The 19783-nt window shown below is 40.1% G+C and overlaps 1 protein-coding gene across 1 annotated transcript; it reads left to right on the plus strand.

The window, feature by feature from the left end:
• The first annotated feature begins 2766 nt into the window (after window positions 1-2766).
• On the plus strand, window positions 2767-5215 carry kctd12b (potassium channel tetramerisation domain containing 12b). Its single transcript, XM_024283136.1, has one exon. It carries the CDS (start codon window positions 3097-3099, stop codon window positions 3943-3945), a length of 849 nt encoding a protein of 282 aa, XP_024138904.1. The 5' UTR covers window positions 2767-3096; the 3' UTR covers window positions 3946-5215.
• The last annotated feature ends 14568 nt before the right edge of the window (window positions 5216-19783 follow it).

Raw genomic sequence — 19783 nt, forward strand, 5'->3', positions numbered from 1 at the left:
ACAGCTGAGGGAGTAAGATCAGCCAGAGGCGAGGTCCACGGCCAAGGACAGGAGTGTGGTCTTGGAATCTGGAATCTCTCCCACTCCACAGAAGATGAGGAAATGTTATATACTTTTGTAGCGCTTTTCTACCTTACTTGAAGGCCCAAAGCACTTTACAGTCACAGACCCAGTGTATTGCCCAAGGACCCTTTAACACATGGGCGAGCAAGCCAGGAACCTGCTACCTTCCGATCAGAGGTCGACCGCCCTACACCCTGTGGTGCAGCGGTAAGAGGGACAACACATGAATCACACTGCACCAAACAGAGGGATGGAGAACTAAATGAAAACAGCAGTAAAACAGTACGGGTGTAAAAATTTGTTTTAAAAAATTTGTCATTTTTTGCTGCATCATATGTGTGTTGTTGTCTGCTGTGATGCCACTTAATCATCCGAAGGATATTTTCCAACATCCATTTAATTCAATTTGAAACAATGTTTTCCATTCAAGCGTAATTATAGATTCAAAATCAACTGATTGATTCAAGTATTTATTTTTAACAAATTGGTAATAAAATCCCCAAAAATGTACTTGCAACAATAGTAAGATATTTTATTTCCACAATGTAGATGAAAGTTATACATTTCTCCATGTCAGCTCCACTGAAATTAACAGTCTGCAAAACATTTAAATGTTGCTGCATAATTAAATGCATCCTGTGTTCATTTATGCTCCCCTTCCCTGTCTTGAAACATGCAGTAAGTTTTGAAGTCTCGCTGAGTAGCGTTGCAGACAAGCAGTGCTTCACTTCCCCGTCACCTGTCATGTAAGAAAAATGACAACTCATAGCGAGGGCGATGAGGCTTTGCAGGCTGCTCTGCGTGGGCACCATTAACACATTAGAATATAGACGCAACACCCTTTTCCTTTCAGTTGACCTCATAAAACGTCCCATAAATCACCTGCTGGTGCTGCGCTCAGCAGAAACTGCAGATGTGCAGACTTCTGTAATGTCTACTCATACATGGGACTTCAGACGGAAACATTTAGACTGCGAGGAAAACAGCAGCCCTTTCTCCATCTCCTAAACAAACCTCCTCCCTGCACACGCGATGGTCTCAGAAGGCCACGACTGGGATGGAAACTGACAGATACATGCTGATAGTCCAGCTCCCACAGGAGGTCGAACCAATTTATTTTGCTGGAGTCGAACGGTTCCCGTTTGAGCGGGTGTGATCAGAATGATAAAACTTCCAATAAGAGTTCAGGGTGACACGCTGAGTTTCAGGGAGTTAAAAGTCAGATAATTTGGGCTCAATTAGTGCAATTTTCTCGAGCTTCATCATTCTCAGCTACTGGCAGGGGTTAACTGCTAATGACTGCTAAATGGTTGAACACATTTCTGCAAATGAATCGTTTGGTTTGAACTCGGCGGGATTCTGGAGTTAAATGCGTGTCACTTTTGCTTATTTCAGTGTGGGTGAACAATAAATGGAGCTGGGAGTGAGTCATCAGCTCCAGCACTTCCAGACTCTGCATTACCACAATATGTCAGAGGCAGATTGCTGACATTGAAGCTGCAGCGGTGCAAGCCAACTGGTTATTGCTGGCTCTTCAGAGGCCAAAATGGTGTCCTAAGGAGGACAATATGGGAGAAAAATTGACAGCCTATTGAGAGTGTAGTTATGACTCACCCTTCCTGTTCATCTGATTTGGTTCAGTCTACATAGAACATTTGCTGTTAAAATGTTTTCAAAGTCACTGATTTATTTGTGCTTTTGACCTTGAGATTTTCAAGTTTTGTTCTTTTTTTTCCAGATAATTAGAAAGCATAAAAAGTTGCAGTTATCCTTTTTTGACAAATTGAATGTTCATTTCTGCCAATATGTAAGAAATGTGAATATTCATATGCATCTGAACTTTAATTTCACAAGACGCAGAAGGAGGCGTAGAACAATAAATCCACTCATAAATCCATTTATAATACTACGATCCAACCAAATCAATCTGTCTGAGGCTAATTGTCAATCAAATTGTTGAATAAAACAAATCAATTTTATTCATTTGGGTAGAGGCGCAGTTAGTTTATTTATTTTTAGATAAGTCACTGCACCCACAGTTTGGACTATTTTATTTTATTTTAAGTTTTCCTTCCTTTAAGTCGACGCTAGATGTCACTGTTTCCCCATTTTTCTGAGCGACACCCATCAGTTCTCAGATTGTTTCTTGGAATAAATGTTCAAAAATGCCAATTTTGTCAAGTAAATGTGCTTAAATGGCACTACTAATAAAAATTAAACGGTAAATGGGTGATAATATTTATCTTTTTATGAATAATTATAAAAAACGGATCATTTGTGGGCAACTTTTCACAGATCTGACAGGCGTCATTTGGTTGACTCCGTGTAGAAATGTAGATAAGACCAGTTCAACTATTCCTGGAGGACGAGACATCTTGACCTGGATCACAGCAGAGGTGCGTCACTGCGGGTGGGCGTGGTTATCCGCGAGGAGCAGCGCTGTATCCTCCTGTTACGCTGCAGTTGGAGGTGCTGGCGGTCACGCGCAGGGGGCAGAACCCGAGCAAAGTGATGGAAACGAATGAGGTCTTTCTGTTCACCTATCTCGTCTCTCACTACCTCTTTAACGTCTTCTTCATCTGGTGGCTCGGACAGAATATCACACCTGTCCCTAACCAACATGGATTGCTGCTTAATTGAAGTTGGGCCACCGGATTTGCGCCAGAAAGAGCGGCCAAAAGTGGAAGAGGAGTCCTTGTGAGCGTCGGTGAGTTTCCTGCTCTGAGATCCGATGTGGGACAGAGAATTTCCTCCATCTGACTGCGCGTAAAGGACTCGGATGTGCGCTTCGCTGTGCTTTAAACCCCTGTAGTTGGAGTAGAAAGTGCGCTTTGATGTGAAGCTCTGCGCGCAGACCAATTGCGCATAGCAGCGTTCAGCTTTCCACTTAGAGCTTAAAGGTCTGAGACGCAAGAAAAGCCTCCTCAGTCACTGCAAAGTTTGTTTTTCTGGAGGGGAAACGTGTCGGAGTCCTGCCTGCAGGGTGACAATTCTAGACTTTTAAAAATCTGCGCCAAAGTTGACCAGAGAACCATGGCTTTACCAGACAGTGGGATATCTGGGGAGGAGGTTCCCTTCCCAGAGATAATTGAACTCAATGTTGGCGGTCAAGTGTACATAACCCGCTACTCCACCCTCACAAGTGTGCCGGACTCTCTTCTGTGGGAGATGTTCAGTCAGAAGTCCGCCAAAGGTCTGGCCAGGGACACCAAGGGGCGTTTTTTTGTGGACCGGGATGGGTTCCTGTTCCGTTACATCCTGGACTACATGCGGGACCAGCAGCTGGTTCTTCCAGACCATTTCCCAGAGCGTGGGCGTCTCCAGAGGGAGGCAGAGTTCTTCAACCTGCCAGAACTGGTCAAGCAGTTGGCACCCAAAATTAGCAAGCAGAACTCACTTGGTGACGAGGGATGCCAGAGTGACCCAGAGGACTCTTCACCGGGGATCGATACCGTCCGCAGTCTGGGCTCCCTTGGAGCCACAGCGACCTGTTCCAGCCTGGGGCCGGGGGCCATGGATGGCAAGCGCTCCGGGTTCATCACCATTGGCTATCGAGGCTCGTACACACTGGGCCGCGACAGCCACACGGATGCCAAATTCCGGCGTGTGGCACGGATCATGGTGTGTGGGAAGACCTCCCTGGCCAAAGAGGTGTTCGGAGAGACGCTGAACGAGAGTCGTGACCCTGACCGACCCCCTGAGCGCTACACATCCCGCTACTATCTGAAGTTCACCTTTCTGGAGCAGGCCTTTGACAAGCTGGCAGACGCAGGCTTCCACATGGTGGCCTGTAACTCCACAGGAACCTGCGCCTTTGCCCATGAGCAGACCGACGACAAGATCTGGACCAGCTACACTGAATATGTATTCTACCGTGAGTGAGACTATCGGCTTTGTTTCCCCGGTTCCCTCACCCCCTTCTCCGTCTCCGAGAGACCTCCTCACCCTACCCACCTCCCCTCCCGCCTCCAGCCATCCTGTCTTTGATGGCTTCTGGTCCAGTAGATGTTCCGTAGATGTTGTGCCCTTCCATCTCTTTTTGCAACCTCCATGAACAGAATCCAGCTGCTGGTGCTCTGACTCTTCTACTCAGCAGGTTGAATCTGCAAATTCTCCCATCAACCCCCTCCCGTCATCCTCAGGTCCAGCTTTTGCCCCCTCTTCTTACGTCGCCGCTCCACCTAGTTGTAGTCCCCCATCGCTCGGCAACAGCAACCCCACATCCTTCCCCGCAGAGACTGAAACCTTCTCCTTTTGTACCTAATGTATCTACTGCATATGCCTTGGTGAAGCACAACACTTTATCTAATTTTGCTAAACAAAAAGTGCTCAAGTGACAATGAAATCAGTCATGAAGGCAAACGAGAAAGGGCTGAATGCTGTGATGCACAGTGCAGGTCTGTGGCTGCCTTCTCCAGCAAAACGGGACTTCTCCTGTTCCTCTGAACTAAATTAGCAGATAATTGAACATCTTATCAGGCCTGAAGGACGCAACCAACCCCAACAGAAGATAGAAGTCTAATCTAATTTCCTTCCGTTTTTATTAAATTTGTCTCGCGCCACATGGTTTGAGAGTCTGTCATCGTTTATTTGTTCAGTTTGGAACGAGTGAAGCTGGATGTAGCCACAGGAGAAGGAACATTTATAAGCAGAAAATAATATGTAAAAGCCATATGCAGAAATATAAAAAAAATATGTGTATTTTTTTTCTAGAGAAATAAAAAAATATTTTTCATTCCTTCACATCCAATCACTCATTAACAATAGTGTTGTTAATACTCTGTTCAGTATTAGTTGAAGCTTGTGCATATTTAATGGCGTGTCTCACTTACTGTAAGTGAATACCCACACGAGAGCGTAGGATTATGCCGCCATGCTGCCAGCCAAAGCCAATTGTTTTCTCGCTTCTGTAGCAAGGGCACAGCGAGGGCAGGACTTAGCGACTGGGAAGAGCTTAACTCACCTGGAACCAGACACAGCCTCAGGACTGCCTCATATACCTCAAAGAAATCCACAACATTCAGATCCACGAACGGGGAAGAAATGTGTCTGAGAGTACAGGAATTTGAGCAGACGGTGGGAAAAAAAGGAGATTCTGTACGAGAACGTGAGATGTAGTTTGATGTTTGACAATAAATGTCTGAAAAGGAAATCTTTTTATGATGTGATGAAGTGTCGTGTACGTCCGAGGTGCTGCACGGAAAGAAAAAAGTAACCATTTTCAGAAAAACAGTTTTTTTATATTTTAAATGATTTAAAAATAAACTGCACACTATTGTTCTGATGCTGGTAAATTTGTCACCTCCAGTGACGGAGCAGCTTAGCCTCAACCAAATCAAATTTTCATTGCAGCATTTCCCCCTGTCCGCATCTCTTATCACTTTAAATTCTTTTTTACTCCACATTCTTCTTTATTTCTGTTTTATCTAAAAGCATTTCATAAAAAACAAAGCTAGAAATTAGGAATTTCTTGTCAGTATTCGACTATATGATGATGTTCAAGTTTTTTAGTATCTAAAATATAAACTGCTGCAGCCTTAAGGGCTACAGTTAAGTTTACTCCTTTTTACGCAACTTATTTTAGTTTTTCTTAAACATAACTTTTTTCCCCACTAAAAGATTCCCAATAACCTTAAAGGATTAAAGAATCAATAAGGATTTCCACAAGCTAAAAGTTCTGAAATATTTAAACAGCTCCTTTCCTCTTGATTAAAAGATGATTTGTTGTTTCCCGGAATCCAACGTGAATCCACAGAGACCATGCAGAATGCTGCAGAGTCTCCCTGCCTCAAACAAAAACAGCCGCAGGCAGCATTCCTCCGCCTCGGCCCCTCCGGCAATGCGACAGCAGCGCCGCGGTGTCACGGTCCGTCATTAGCACATGCACGAAGAGACGTGCTCCATGCAGGAAATTCCACACATCTGTGTCCGAAAACCGATGTTTGTCTCACTATACCATCAAGATTTTTTCTGTGGCTTCGATTTTCTGCTGCAGATGTGAGATAAGTGTCGACACTCGGCAGCAGCAGCAGGCCACACGCTGATGAAATACTGCTTTTGATAACTTTGTGGTGAAACTTGTGGCTGAAAAGAGCAACACATCTACTTAGGGTGTTGTGTAAGAAGGAGCAGGGTCTAGATTTGTCTTCATGTTGGTACTTTATTTGTATCCGGAGTGCTACAATAAAGACATGTAATCATTTACGTTTTGCTTCTCTGATTTTTTGGGGGAGAAAATTCAAACAAATAAAAAAGGGAAATCATAGATTCAGGTTTTGATCTTGCAGGTCCTCCATTCAGGCACTGACTGGACGTATGTCCTGCAGGACTTTTGTTGCATGGCAACATACTTTTCCAAACTCCTCTCCTTTCCTTGAATGGTTTTTGTCTCAGAGCCAGCAGGATCCGTACTTCCTGTGTTGATAAAAAACATAAACAAGGAGGAGATGGAAGTACACCAAAGGAAGAGGGGGTAAAAAAATGACATTGTGTCACTCTTAGAACATTTAATTATTTATTTTGTCTTTTATCCTATTCGCCTTTTTGTCAATTAAATCCTAGCCTGGTTCTCTTGTGATACAATATATAAAACGTGTCTGAGGAAATAGTTCTTTATGTACATTTATCATCCTCTGAGTTCGATTTAAGATTAGCTGCAATATTAAGGTTAAATCTGTAGTCATCTGTAGTCCAGCCGTAAAGTTTTTAAGCATCACTAGACTCCCAGTTTAAGAATGGATCTGACCAATAAGTTCATTTAAATGATAACTTTTAAAGTTAGGCAGAAATTTTGCACCTAGACATGCCATCACTAAAACCCTTTGAGCTCATGCAACTTTGTGTCATCACACTTCTACCTCCGTGTTTCAGTATGGGAAACACAGCTAAGAACAGATAATGGTTTCTCGTTTATTGCTGGGCTACGTTTCATAAAGAAGTGATGAAATAGTAGAATAACAGATGTTTTAAGGTTGTAAAAATCCCTCACTACACACTTTATACACTTTTTTATTAGCCACACAAACAATTTTCTCTCGAAGCTTCACAGAAAATTCAGTCCAGTTTTATAGGATGAAAACAAAGATCTGATTACGATTGGAGGAAAACTGAAAGCATTATGCACAGGAGACGTGGTGTGGAGAAGACTGATCTATTGACAATGTCAACCACCAATCACAACACAGGAAACTGTAAAAAAGGGAGAAAAAAACATGCAAAATTGCACTGAAAATCATAGCTACACGGCGAAATCTAAACACAGTTATAAAGACTGTTTTGTGTTCATCTGCCAGTTAATTCAAATCTGTGAAACTTGCTTATCAAATAGAATAAAGAAACATAAATTCAAATATATCAAGCTTTTAGTTAATTTCATTTTTTTTTCTAATGCATTACAGGTAATGAAAACTCAAAATCAGGGTCTTTAAGAACATTACAATGCTTCGGGCAAAATGTAATTTTGGAAAGTGTCACGCCCTAATCAGCTAAGTAACTTAAAACACCTGCAAAGATTTCCTGAGCCTTTAAATGCTCTTTGTGTCTGGGTCAGTAGGTCAAGCAATCATGGGGAAGATTGTCATTGACGGCTATTACAAGGAGGACACGCCACAAAAGATCGTCGCTGAACAGGCTGGTTGTTCATAGAGTGCTGTACCCAAGTGAACTGTTAGATAGTTGAGTGGAAGGAAAAGAAAAAGAACTGGACTGTTGCTCTGTGGTGCAGTCGTCTTTTCAGATGAAAGAAAATGATGGATTTTATTTTGAAGTCTCTGATTTTGAAGGATGAGCTGAGAAGTATAGAATCATTTTTGCTTGAGGTGTGAAATTTCCGTCGCTCCCTGATATGTAACGGCTACCTGATCTGTTCCTATTATACTGATTATACAGTGTTGCACTGAGGTAACATTTTTTTATTTCATGGAGCTGTAATTCAGTCGAGGGAATCTCTACGATGTTGAGAAAAGGATGAAATAATGTGATCACCTCTGTTAAAATGGCTCGGACAGTTGTAATGGAGGCAGAACTATCATGAAATGTTTCACGGCTGAACCTAAAAATAGTTTTTATTTAAATTTTTTGATAATGAATTACAAGGTTTACAATCTTAAACGTAAAAAAATATGTGTGAGTAAATATAAATCAAATAACTGTTGCAATGTTGAACGCAAAGAGGAAGTGATGTAATATGTGGGCATGCGTAAACGGATAGGGTAACGGTTACAGATCAGGGAGCAACCGTTTTCACTGTCGGTGATGGTTTGAGGTGCCGTGTCATCTGCTGGTGTTGGTCCACTGTGATCCTTTAACACCGCAGCTGTCGGCGGCGACATCTAAATAACACACTCTCTTTTGATATACTGTAAATCTACGCAGATACAGTAAATCTGCTGATTCTGACGCTTTGCGGTGAAATCCAACACATTACTAACACAAAGTGACGGTCGAAGAGTCCCAACACTGGAGCTAATGCTCTGGTGTTAAAGTGTTGAAGTCCACCGTCAATGCAACTATCAGGAAATTACTTCATGACAAGATGTATGGAGTTGCTGATTTTATTTTCCAGCCGGACTTGTGATCAGCTCACACTGCAGAAGGTACCAAAAGCTGAACCCGACTGAACATGTTGTCAAGAAGGAAGTGACCTAACGATGCAGATGACCTGAAGGAGCCATCACAAGACCAGACGTAGATTATTTATGTATAAAATATAATGTTTTGGTTGGTCTATTGTGATACTCTAATTTTCCGAGACACTAAACTTTGGGTTTCAATACTTGTAAGTCACGATCATCAAAACTACAAAACATGACCAATGACTCCATAATATACAATTTCCCTTTTTGAGATGACTGGCTTTTTGATCGACTATTTGAAACACACCTGTATATAAAGTGTTTTATTTGTGTCATCTAAGCTCAACAAATATGATGCTCGGTCTTATCTGACCACAGAATGTGCCCTTATCTGATTTGTTTTCAGCCTCACAGTGTTGGTAATGCTGCGACCTTCACACACCATGTGAACCTCCACAAAAACCGCAAGACAGCCACTGCAGCTCTGATTAGTCTGAAACGCTCCTGATTATCTGACCACTGCACTCACTGTCGTTGGGATTAATTTTCACCATTAGTTTGATGAAATAAACACATAAAAAAAGAAAACTGATTTTAATAGTTAGAAACAAGGTATTCTCACACTTATTTGATCGTAAAACTGAATTGGAATCCCTAAAAAAGCAACATTTTCAAATTTAATGAGCAAAATCTGTTTGTTCACTCAGAACTCTGCTGCAATCTTCTGCTATTTTCTTTTTCTGCTCATGTTTTACTTTGTTTTTGGCATTTTAATGTGTTTCTAATTCTCATCTTTAGGCTAGAGTACAGGATTTAAATGGATAAATAGTTTGGACCCTGTTTCTCTTGGGTCAGCACTGGACTGATACAGGAGCTTAACAGGGAACTGCTTGTCACACAAACTTGCTTAGTAGCAAAGTGACATTTCCAAACCTGAACACACACGCTCACACAGAGTGGAAAGTTGCTCGGTAAAAATGAGCAACAATGATTAGTCTGACAACACAGAGGTCAGGTAATTGACCTTCAATTTTGTTTCTCGTGTTCTTTCGTGAGACCGTTAAAAGGACATTAACTTGCTAACGCAGTTTTTTCTAGCGGCGGTTAAAAGTTCACACAAATACAGAGCTCAGTCATTGCTGACAGTTTCCTGGGAGTAGCGGCTGGCTGTTTGGAATTTGCAGAAGAGGAATTTAAAGATCACAGCAGGCTCTGGGTTTCTCATCAGCGAGTTAACGCGAGCTATTTTGCACCTGCATGGAGGCACGTGTGAGCTTTGCTAACACTGTTGGTCAATGAAGTGTTGCACCAATGTAGTATTTTCTGCACTGCACACCAGATTATGAGGTGTATCGTCCACGATTAGTCTACTTTTGAGCTTGTGTCATATATAAGGTGCAGCAAACTTTAAGGCACATTAAGCGAACAACAGAATCAGAGCAGTGGCTCATGTGGTTGAGCAGATCTGCCAATGAACAAAGTGTCAGCAGTTTCTCCCCCAGTCAACTGTTGTTGTGTCCTCAGGCAAGGCATAATATAGTCCACAAGCTTGTCTTTAACCTGCTTCTGGAATTTTTTCAACCCCTACAGCACAACCTAGGAAATTTTCCATTCGAAAATTGTGGTTCACAAAGCCACTCGGAGGTTCTTTAAGATAAGTTAGTTGTTGTTTAATTTTGCTACTAGTCGATTACTGTTGTTGTATTCTTCATTTCCTGCAAATTTCATGAGAAAATAACACATAAAAAGTATTGTTTCTTCGATCGCAAGCCTCTATGTCCAAGAATTGAACCCTGGAACATGAGGTCACATAACCGAATGTAGCAAGCTGATTGGCTGCGACTGATTTCTACAAGTAGATTTATGTTTTACTATTTTATAATATGGAAATAATAATATGGAGATTGATGTTGATTTAATACCAAATTTGGAATTTCATAATTGTAGTTCTTTTGACTATCTTTACAATGATACCTTCCTTTCGTAGACTGGACAAGTAGTGAGAAAGTTATGACACTTTGAACACTTTCATCTTTGTTTCTGGTCACAAAAATTTTACTGTTTTGCTGTTCATTCAGGAATAAAAATACGCCCTACTTATGATAAATTAAATTGCCATATTCTTTGAGTTTTCTGAATGATCTTTATACCATTGGCAATGTTTCTTTGAGCCCTATCCAGTGATATAAAGATCAAAGCAATCCACTGAAATTTAAAATTTTTGTCACATACCTATTAGATATAATCGATTAATTGATCCGAATCGATCTGAGCTTGATGCTTACATATAATGGGATTTCCCATAGGATGGCTAATGCTAACGCTTGGTGAACCTAAGCATACATTGCTGGCTAAATTAACTACTTTATATAATGACAGGCAGGAATTTTCGAAACTATTTAAAGGACATATCTTTTAAAGTGATCATTTGTGGTCTAAAATGGTTTTGCTCATAATTACTTATTCTTCTGGAATAAAGTGGAATGCTATAGTGTGATTACCACCTAGTGGCCAAACTGAAACGCCCTCCAGGAGAGGAAGAACATTTGGAGTTTCTCCTTTTGAGAATCAATGTAACACTGTATAGTATTAACAGTCTCATTATTATTTCGCTAATACATTTTACAGTATGTAAACTGTATTAGATTAATAGGAAAATCTTCAAACCACATATATAGATCATTAACATATTTCTAAACAAATGTGTCCAAAAGTGTTAACCGTTTAAACTCAAAATTGCTTTGAAGCAAAATGAATTCAGAGGTTCGAAAGAATCGGAAAAAAATCGGAATTGAATCAAATCTGGAAATTATTTGTGATACCCGCCCTAATGTGAATGCGTATTAAGGTCCTGGCGATGGTCAGAGGGGCCCTATAGGCGTGTACTGGTAGCCAAGCCTCTGTCAGTTTACTGCAGGGCAGCTGTGGCTACATCAGTGGCTCACCATCGCAAAGTATGAATGAGGAGTAAATAAATAATCCATACATTAAGTCAGTGCTTTAAAAATTCCCAAAAAGCACAGAAAAATCCAATACTTTAATGATGTTATTGCACTATGTGTTCTTCATTTTGCAGGGTTGTCTGAATCTTTAACTCCAAAATCCAATGCCCTTGAAATTTCCCAGAAGTCTCTCTAAAAAAACTTGTGCATCGATGCTAACTAGGATGGCAATTATAGACCACAATGCATTGGATTTGAAGAATTTTTTATGTGGAAAAAAATATTTGAATGTATTTATTATAAACTATCTAAGTTTTCCTCTTCAAAACACACCTCAGAATGTTCATATTTATTAGATTTTTACTTCTGGAAATCGATGACGCAGTTTACACAAGTTCATGCTAGTACCTTTCCTCCGTGGACTTTCTTCTGGCATCACACAGAGAGCAACTGATACATGTCAGCCAAACACCAGACACATGGCTCGGAGGAGGAAAGAAAGGCTGAACCTCATGTTTACATTTACATGGAAATGCATGTAGAAGCCAAAAAACTATTTTTTTATAAAGTTCTCTCTGATATTAAACTAAAATGTCTCTTCAAACTGTAGAGTAAATAAGAAAAACAGAGCCAGTGTGTGTTAGCAGAAGCACCAAGAAAAAGCTGAATGAAGCAGCCTGACAATAATCCCGGAGCCAAAGTCTTTGGGAGAAAATTATGAGATAAAGAAAATTGGGAGGAATAAAAAAAAAGACGAGACCAGAATAACTCAAGCAGGCACACAAAATGAATGAAGAGCCCAGAGCAGCTTGAAGGACACAGAAGAGGAGACCAAAACAGAGATATGATAAATTGAGCGAAGAGGAGTGGAAGCTGTGGAAATAACAGATGAGCAAATCAGTTTGGAGTCAGCTGAACTTCCCCTTCGTGACTCATTTTAAACTGACATTCAAAAGAGTGCAATGACACTTAAAATGGGTATATCAGTGCATTTATCTAAATGAAAAGCTCTGATATTGTGGCACATTTTCAACTTGGATGGTGTCACATGTTAAAGAGAGAGCAGTTTGTGTTTGTGTGGTGCTCTAAGGGCCAGAGAAGACTGTAACTCTTCATCTTCCCCCATTTTTTTGTCCACATCTGGCTGGATTTAATGCACCTCGGAAGTGTTGTAACACAGATTTCAGCATGATGCACTGAAATCTACTGAATTTCGCACATTTTGTTTCTTCAGAAACTGTGCCAACTAATGAGAAAAAAAAGGAAAATTAGGGCACAATATGTCTCCTCTGAGGGTCCTTTGAGCAAAACCCCAAGAGCTAGATCGGCCCTGAATTCAGATCTATGACCTCTAAATGAAGAAGTAAAATGCCATCAAGTAATGGAACAAAATGAAAGAAAACATCACGATTTTTATTCAGTTTTTGTACTTTTTTTTAAAACTATAAATGCTGTCATGGTACACCAGAGGTCCCCAACTTTTTCTTTTGAGGGTCACATAACTGCTTTCTTATCTGATGAGGGGCCGGGGTCAGTTTATAGGCTAACAAAAGATGTGTAAAAATGTCAGGGTGTGTCTAAACATAAGCATTTCTGGTTTTCCAGAAAGTCACATGTAACCAATTGTTAATAACTTCACAGAAAAAACTCAGAAAAAATAATCCTTGTATTGAAAGTCTTATGATAAAGTCTAATTCTTTTGTCTTCTGTTGCAGCTTTGTTGCATTTTCACAAGAACAATGTTCCCTTGTTTATTGCAGGAGTTACGTTCTAAAATTAACTCATGGAGGTGAAATCTGCTAATTTAGACTCTCAACGTTCAAAATTCATAGAAAACAAATATCTGATCACGATTAGAGCTGCATGTATCTGGGCCTGGAATAAAAAGTAGCTCTGCGTGGGCCTCGATCGAATGGCCAGACTAAGAAAAAAAAAAAAAAAAATCCTCCCTGATATTGTTCGGGGGCCGGGCCAAATGTGAAGCCGGGCCGACTTTTGTTTGGGGACCCCTGCGGTACACTAATATCATTCACTATTTAGATTTGGGTTTTTAGAGCGAAATACATACAACTGAGAACAACCAGAACTTGATGGGAATTTGGAAAACAAGATAAATGTCCAACTTAAAACCAATATATGTGTTAACATTAATAGAGGTTCTTAACCAGAAAAAGGGATTTTGTCTTCTCTGGATGGATGGAGTGTTCCTGCCCCCGATGGAGGAGTTTACTGTAGACATCTTGGGATGTCTACAGTAAACTTGGATGTCTTCATTCCAATACTCACCTATGGTCATTAGGTCTGGGTCATGTCCAAAAGGACGAGGTCCAAGTACAAGAGGCCAATACGAGCTTCTTCTGCTAGTTGGCGGGTGTTTCCTCAGAGATCGGAGAGTTCAGAGTTGAGCTGCTCCATCACATAACGATATAAACAATGATAGTACAAATGTTTCAAGATCGTGGATCTAATGAACTTTTTATATCTATAGCTGCTACCCAAAGAAAGTTATTTTGTGGGGAAACAAATGCAGTTGAATACCTTTTAATTGGATGTCATAAATCACTCGGAGTGGGTGAAGGAGTGTCAGTAAGCAGTTTCTGTGTCTGTGCTCATCTCATAAATCTCTGGGAGTTTGTTGCCTGTCAGCAGAGTTGTTAGGCGAGGATACACCTTGGCCATCTGGAGACTTGGGTTCTAATCTGCGCCTCTAATCATCCGTAATCTGAACAGTCAGGCTTGTCCTTGTTTCTGCTGTTCAGTACATAGATGTCCTATGGCTGGAAATGAGAAACAGGCAGCAGGAAAGCTGCAGGCGTAGTTTAGTGCCAGGATTCCTCGCTCAGGCAGGTTGGGTTGCAGGAGCCAAGCACCAGACGGGGATGATGTAGCAGAGGCATGTGGCGCAGGTGAATCAGCAAGACAATTGACTATGATAAATATTGGTGCAAACTCCAAAATGAGAACAAAAACAGAACCCTCATCTGTTGGTTATTTATTGACGTCTTGTTCACAGATTTAACCAGCATTTCTCCTTTATCCTCACATCCCCCTATTTTCTGCATGGAAGCAGTTCTGCGGTCTCCAGCTGTTCCCATCATACATTTCTTCTACTTTATGAAGAATGGCAGATTTGTAATTGCTTTGAGACTTCTGAGGGCACTCTGGTGATTTTGCTTTGGGATTTCTTCACAAAAATATCAAGTTAATCTGAAGAACAGTTTATTGCTGTTTCATTATGCTTCCATATGTAGTGGCTTGATGTAAATCAGCGAGCATAGACAAAGCATGAGAAAAGTGTAGGCGGCGAGAGCAACGCTGCAATTAAGCATCGCATGGAGCCATGTATGGCTTCACAGTTAAGTGCTGTTTTCTGTCAGACACATTACTATGCATTCATGGATGCTCCGCATCCTGCACATCATTGTGGCGTTACCATGGAGATGACAATGTCCTCCTCTGTACCAGTCTCTCCATCCTTGGGCCACAACACCTGTCAGTGACCACGCTGAATTTTAAAATCTGCCCGCAGGCAGTTCGACAGAGCTACAGTCAAGGTGATTCATCGGCTGTTGATCATTAATAGTCACTCTTCACAATTTTTCAAAACTTTTCAAACCGAAAAATGGGTTTTAAAGCAGGTTTTTTGACAGCTGAAAGGCTGTTTGAACTGAGGTGATACTGCAGCTGCTTTTGGAAATAGATTAAGAGATTAGCTGTTACATGAAAGATAAGCCATCTTTGAAATAACAGGATTTCTGTTCTTCAGAAGGCGAGAAGTTAAGAAGTCCACTCCACTGACACACCTTGACCTTTTGACACTGGAGCTCCAGTGTTTATGCTCTTTAATTTACTGTAATTATTGTAATTGTTAACGTGATCAACATAATTCCAGCAGGTGTTAAAGGGTTAAAAGTCCAGCTGCCCTGAAATACAAAAACATCCTGTTATAACACACCTGGATAAAATAAAAAAACATAAATTCACAGACATATCAGAACTGGAGTTACTTCTGCGTGTGCACTTTATAAAGCAATATATTGATAAAGCAATCATAAATTCCAGCTTCATTTGGTTTAAATTAGTTTTTTAACCTTTGGATAATTCACAGAGCTAAACTCAAATAAGATGTTAATTAACCCCCTAAAGGGAAATTACATTGTTGCAAAATGGATGATAAAAAAGGCTGCACTGACACTAAAAGAAAACATTTTAATAAAGTTGGCACGCAAAAACAAAAAACATGTCTGAGAACCTCAGAGACACTGCAGTCTTGTGTCGGTTTGGCAACAACCTAAACGATGGCGGGCTGACCTCTAACTCAAAAGTGAACATCGCCCGTTTATGGCCAAGACAAAAACTCCCATAAACCACTTCGGCATCCAGCGCACATCTCGGGATTGCAGCATGTGTTGTAAACAAGCACTGCACTCTTTTATTAGTACTACCACTCTGTCTGCACTGCAGTTTCTGTCTGTCTGCCAGCATTGTATTACCCGTGACAATCGATGGCAGAAGCTGAACTTCTTTCTCCTTGCTCTCTTTTTTTTTTTTTTTAAGCCTCCTCCAGTTTTGGAACACTCACTGCTCCCACATTAGCAGGTTTCCATGGTAACTGATAAAAACAAAACTCTCCTGAAGGGTATTTAGTCATTTCGTCCACACCAGGGGGAGAAATATGCACTGTCGGAGCCAGCCAGCAATAGAAATGCAAATATTTTTCTGATAAGGCATGACGACGGAAAATATTCATTAATTAACCAACCAAGAATAGGGGGAAGCATTGAATCTTTGGGGCTGACACCCTTCTGGACAGCTATTGTTATTCAAAGAGCATAAACCCACAGTGTTTAACCAGAATGGAGACAAAAATCATTAAGTTAGAAAGCTAATTTCAACAAACCCTTATTGAATCACACTGAAATTCTCTTCCAATGTGTGACTCCAGTCTGTGCTGATAGCATTCATTTACTGTTCAGTGAATCAGAACAACCTGCAAGAAGGCAAAGGAATTGTTTACTTGTTTGTGTTAACCTCTGTGTTACTTAGAAGCCCTAAAAGATTCATTTATGCAAGTCGGTCTCTCCTGACTCTATTCAGCTTCGGCTTGTTTCTGCAGTCCCTCGCTGCATGACTCGGGGTCCTCAGGAGCAAGCACTCCCCGCACCTTCACTCCGCCTTTCAGGCAATCCACAGGAGACACTCGCCACGCTGCATTTTTAGATGATTCTTCTGACCTTAATGCAGCGGGGGAGCAACAGGAAGTTGTTACATATTGACTGACAGACTGATTCCTCTATTCTTAAGCCTTAAAATATAAAAAAAAATAACAAACCAAGTGTAAAAATAGTCTTTTTGGGACATATTGCCATATTTAAACAGTGAAGGAAGATTTTAATTTGAAAACATTTTTTTCTGTTGCTTTCCCCTCAACTTCATACACAATTTGTGTTTAGTACTTTGACAGCTGAAATCGTAAAACTCAATAAAATAAAAACGAAGTGGGTATTTCAGGGTTTGATTGGGTAAACCAGGCAAAGACTTGAAGCTTGTAACTATTTGATCCCAGCAAGAGCCACAAAACCCACCTCAATGTTTTAGAAAAATATGATTTATTCATTTTTTTGTGATAATTAAGAAATTCATAACTAAAATGTAACATTTAAATATTTACAATAATTTAATCACATAACAGTTTTCTATGTAAAGCTATTTAAACTTTGTTTACTTTTGACAGCAGTACATACAAGTTCCTTTCAAAATAAAATACATCCTGTGTCAAACGAGATCGTCCTGGTGCAACAGATTTACTTGAATCAAAAACGCAAGACAAACATGGTATTTTAATTAAGTTGTTTATATAATTTTGTACTTAGGTTTACTTTACTTTATTGTATTTAACAGCATTGATGTAGAATCAAATTTTTTTTATTATTATTTGCATGTTACTGCAGTTACATTTCACAAACGTAACCTCTGCACAGCCAAAACACACTGTTTTAATGTGGAAAATAAACATTTTATCATTTTAAACGGCTTTGACAGAAAATTAGATTTTTCCCCATCATTTTACTCATTTACGTTGTTAAAATCTAATGCCAAATAACCAAACTAAACAAAAACCGATTCAACAAAATAAAAAATAAAAAACACACTGACGGGATGAATGGTTTGCATGTGGCCTCAGGTTTCAGACCCCTGACATAAGAATACACCTCTCTGTATCGGATGTGTTTGCCCCGCCTTCTCGCTGCGTTGTAAACTGTTCCACCTGATGCTTTCAGAGTAAATGATTACATGAGAGAGCAAACGAAAACACTGCATACCCACTGAGTGAGCTAAAGCTGTGGGGCTAAATGATTGGTGAATTTTAAGAGGGTTTAAAACTTGTGCAGACTGTTGGTGATGGAGAGTTAGAGATTACTGCCCACATCTCCCTCGTGTTACATTGGCAGTTTTGCCAACTTTCTCCTGAAACAGAACAAACTGACTAACAACTTTTTAATTCCAGATTGATATTTTGTCCCTCTGGCACGATGACATTTTTATTGTACACCTTTTTACAGTCGCTCTCAGATGAAAAACACATTTTTTGAGTTTTTAACATTTATGTGTGGCATTTTTCTTATGAAAGAGAACTAATGTAATAATAAACTAGAAAAGTCGCATTACCTGCGATAATGCTAGTGTGAATGCATTATCGTATTAATGCGCTTGTTGTAAATCGTGTAAATTGCTTAAATTTGCAGTAATTGCTTAAATTGTATAACGTGCATTAAGAGTATAAAGTGTATAAAGTGTGTAAAGTGCTTAAATTGCATTAATTAGCATAAATTGCGTAAAAAACGTAAAATATACGAATACCAAAAGTCCGTGCATTAATGTCCTGAACCTGCTGAACGTTTTGATACCATATTGTAAAAGTTTTAAGGTGCAGTAAAAAGTTTAAAATTTTCCCATTGACTTAACATGGGCTGAAAATTCGCATAAATTGTGTAATATCGCAAAAACTGTAAAATTTGCGAAAACCAAAAATACAAGCAGTAATGTCCTTAACGAGCTGAACGTTTTGATACCTAGATTGTGTAAATCGCATAAAGTGTGCTTGAGTTTTTACGTGTCAAAAAACGTACGGAAGAAAACGTAAATGAAGAATCTCAATAGTGTGAATGCATTGAATGCATTCACACAATCATTTTGATGTTAGCTTTCATTAATTTCCCAAAGAACTCTGCTCTGAAAAACCAGTGGATAGAATTTATTGGTCACAGCAACTTTAATAAACATTGGAGAATCATCTAAAAGAGTCTTTGCTGAACTGAAAGGAGAAAGAATCAGGATTTTGGAGGAAGTTACGTCCATGAAGATCTTCACTTCCTCGTCCGAGCTGACATCCAGCTCAAAATGATACAGCCGGACATTACCGATATTGCTTGACATTTTTATGTGGCAGCAGATGAGATTTATGCTAGCGAGACACAGAGCTGTTATAATCAGACAGAGGGTGTATAAGGGGCGGAGCTGCTCAGCTCCAAAAGCCACGCCCCCTCAGAGGACATTTTGAAAAAACAGAGGCTTCAAAACAATATGAAAAATGGCTTTTAAAGACATTTAGGTGCTGGGATTTTGGTACAAAACGTCATAATCATAATCAAAAAAACTACTGGAAATGTTTTTTTTATTTTTTTTATTTTTAAAAGATGTCATAGGGAGACTTTAAGCAGAATATTTTATTTGCGAGGTTCAAAGTCACTTTAATCTCCTCTCTTCCCCATTCTGATTCTCGTCTTGACCACGTCTACATGCCTAAATGCATCGATTTACTGATATGTGATTGGCTGATTAGAAATTTGAAAGCATTATAAACAGATGATGCACTCCCAAATGCAAAAAGGTGAAAAAAATGTCTGAGTCCCAGTAAGGGGAGTCGGAAAGTAACAGAGAGAATGAGGGAGCAGGAAAGCAGGATGGCTGTGTGTGAAAATGCTTTTGCATATATCCCTGGAGAAGTGGCCGGGGGATAAGAGTTGAGTGCACTCCGTAACTGTTCTCCTCCATAAGGCTTAACAGAGGAGGAAAGCATGGAGCCCATCCCCCCAAGTGGATTACTTCTGCAACACTGTTAAACCCCCACACTCCCACATCCAGGCAGCTCTAAAAACACGTTTTCATTAGACACTGAATGCATCAAAAACACTTGCACGGCGC

The sequence above is a fragment of the Oryzias melastigma genome, linkage group LG10 (assembly GCF_002922805.2).
Source record: "Oryzias melastigma strain HK-1 linkage group LG10, ASM292280v2, whole genome shotgun sequence".
NCBI classification, from domain to species: Eukaryota; Metazoa; Chordata; class Actinopteri; order Beloniformes; family Adrianichthyidae; genus Oryzias; species Oryzias melastigma.

Excerpts from the sequence above, each read along its gene's own strand:
- kctd12b (XM_024283136.1), top strand. The coding sequence starts at position 3,097 with ATGGCTTTACCAGACAGTGGGATATCTGGGGAGGAGGTTCCCTTCCCA.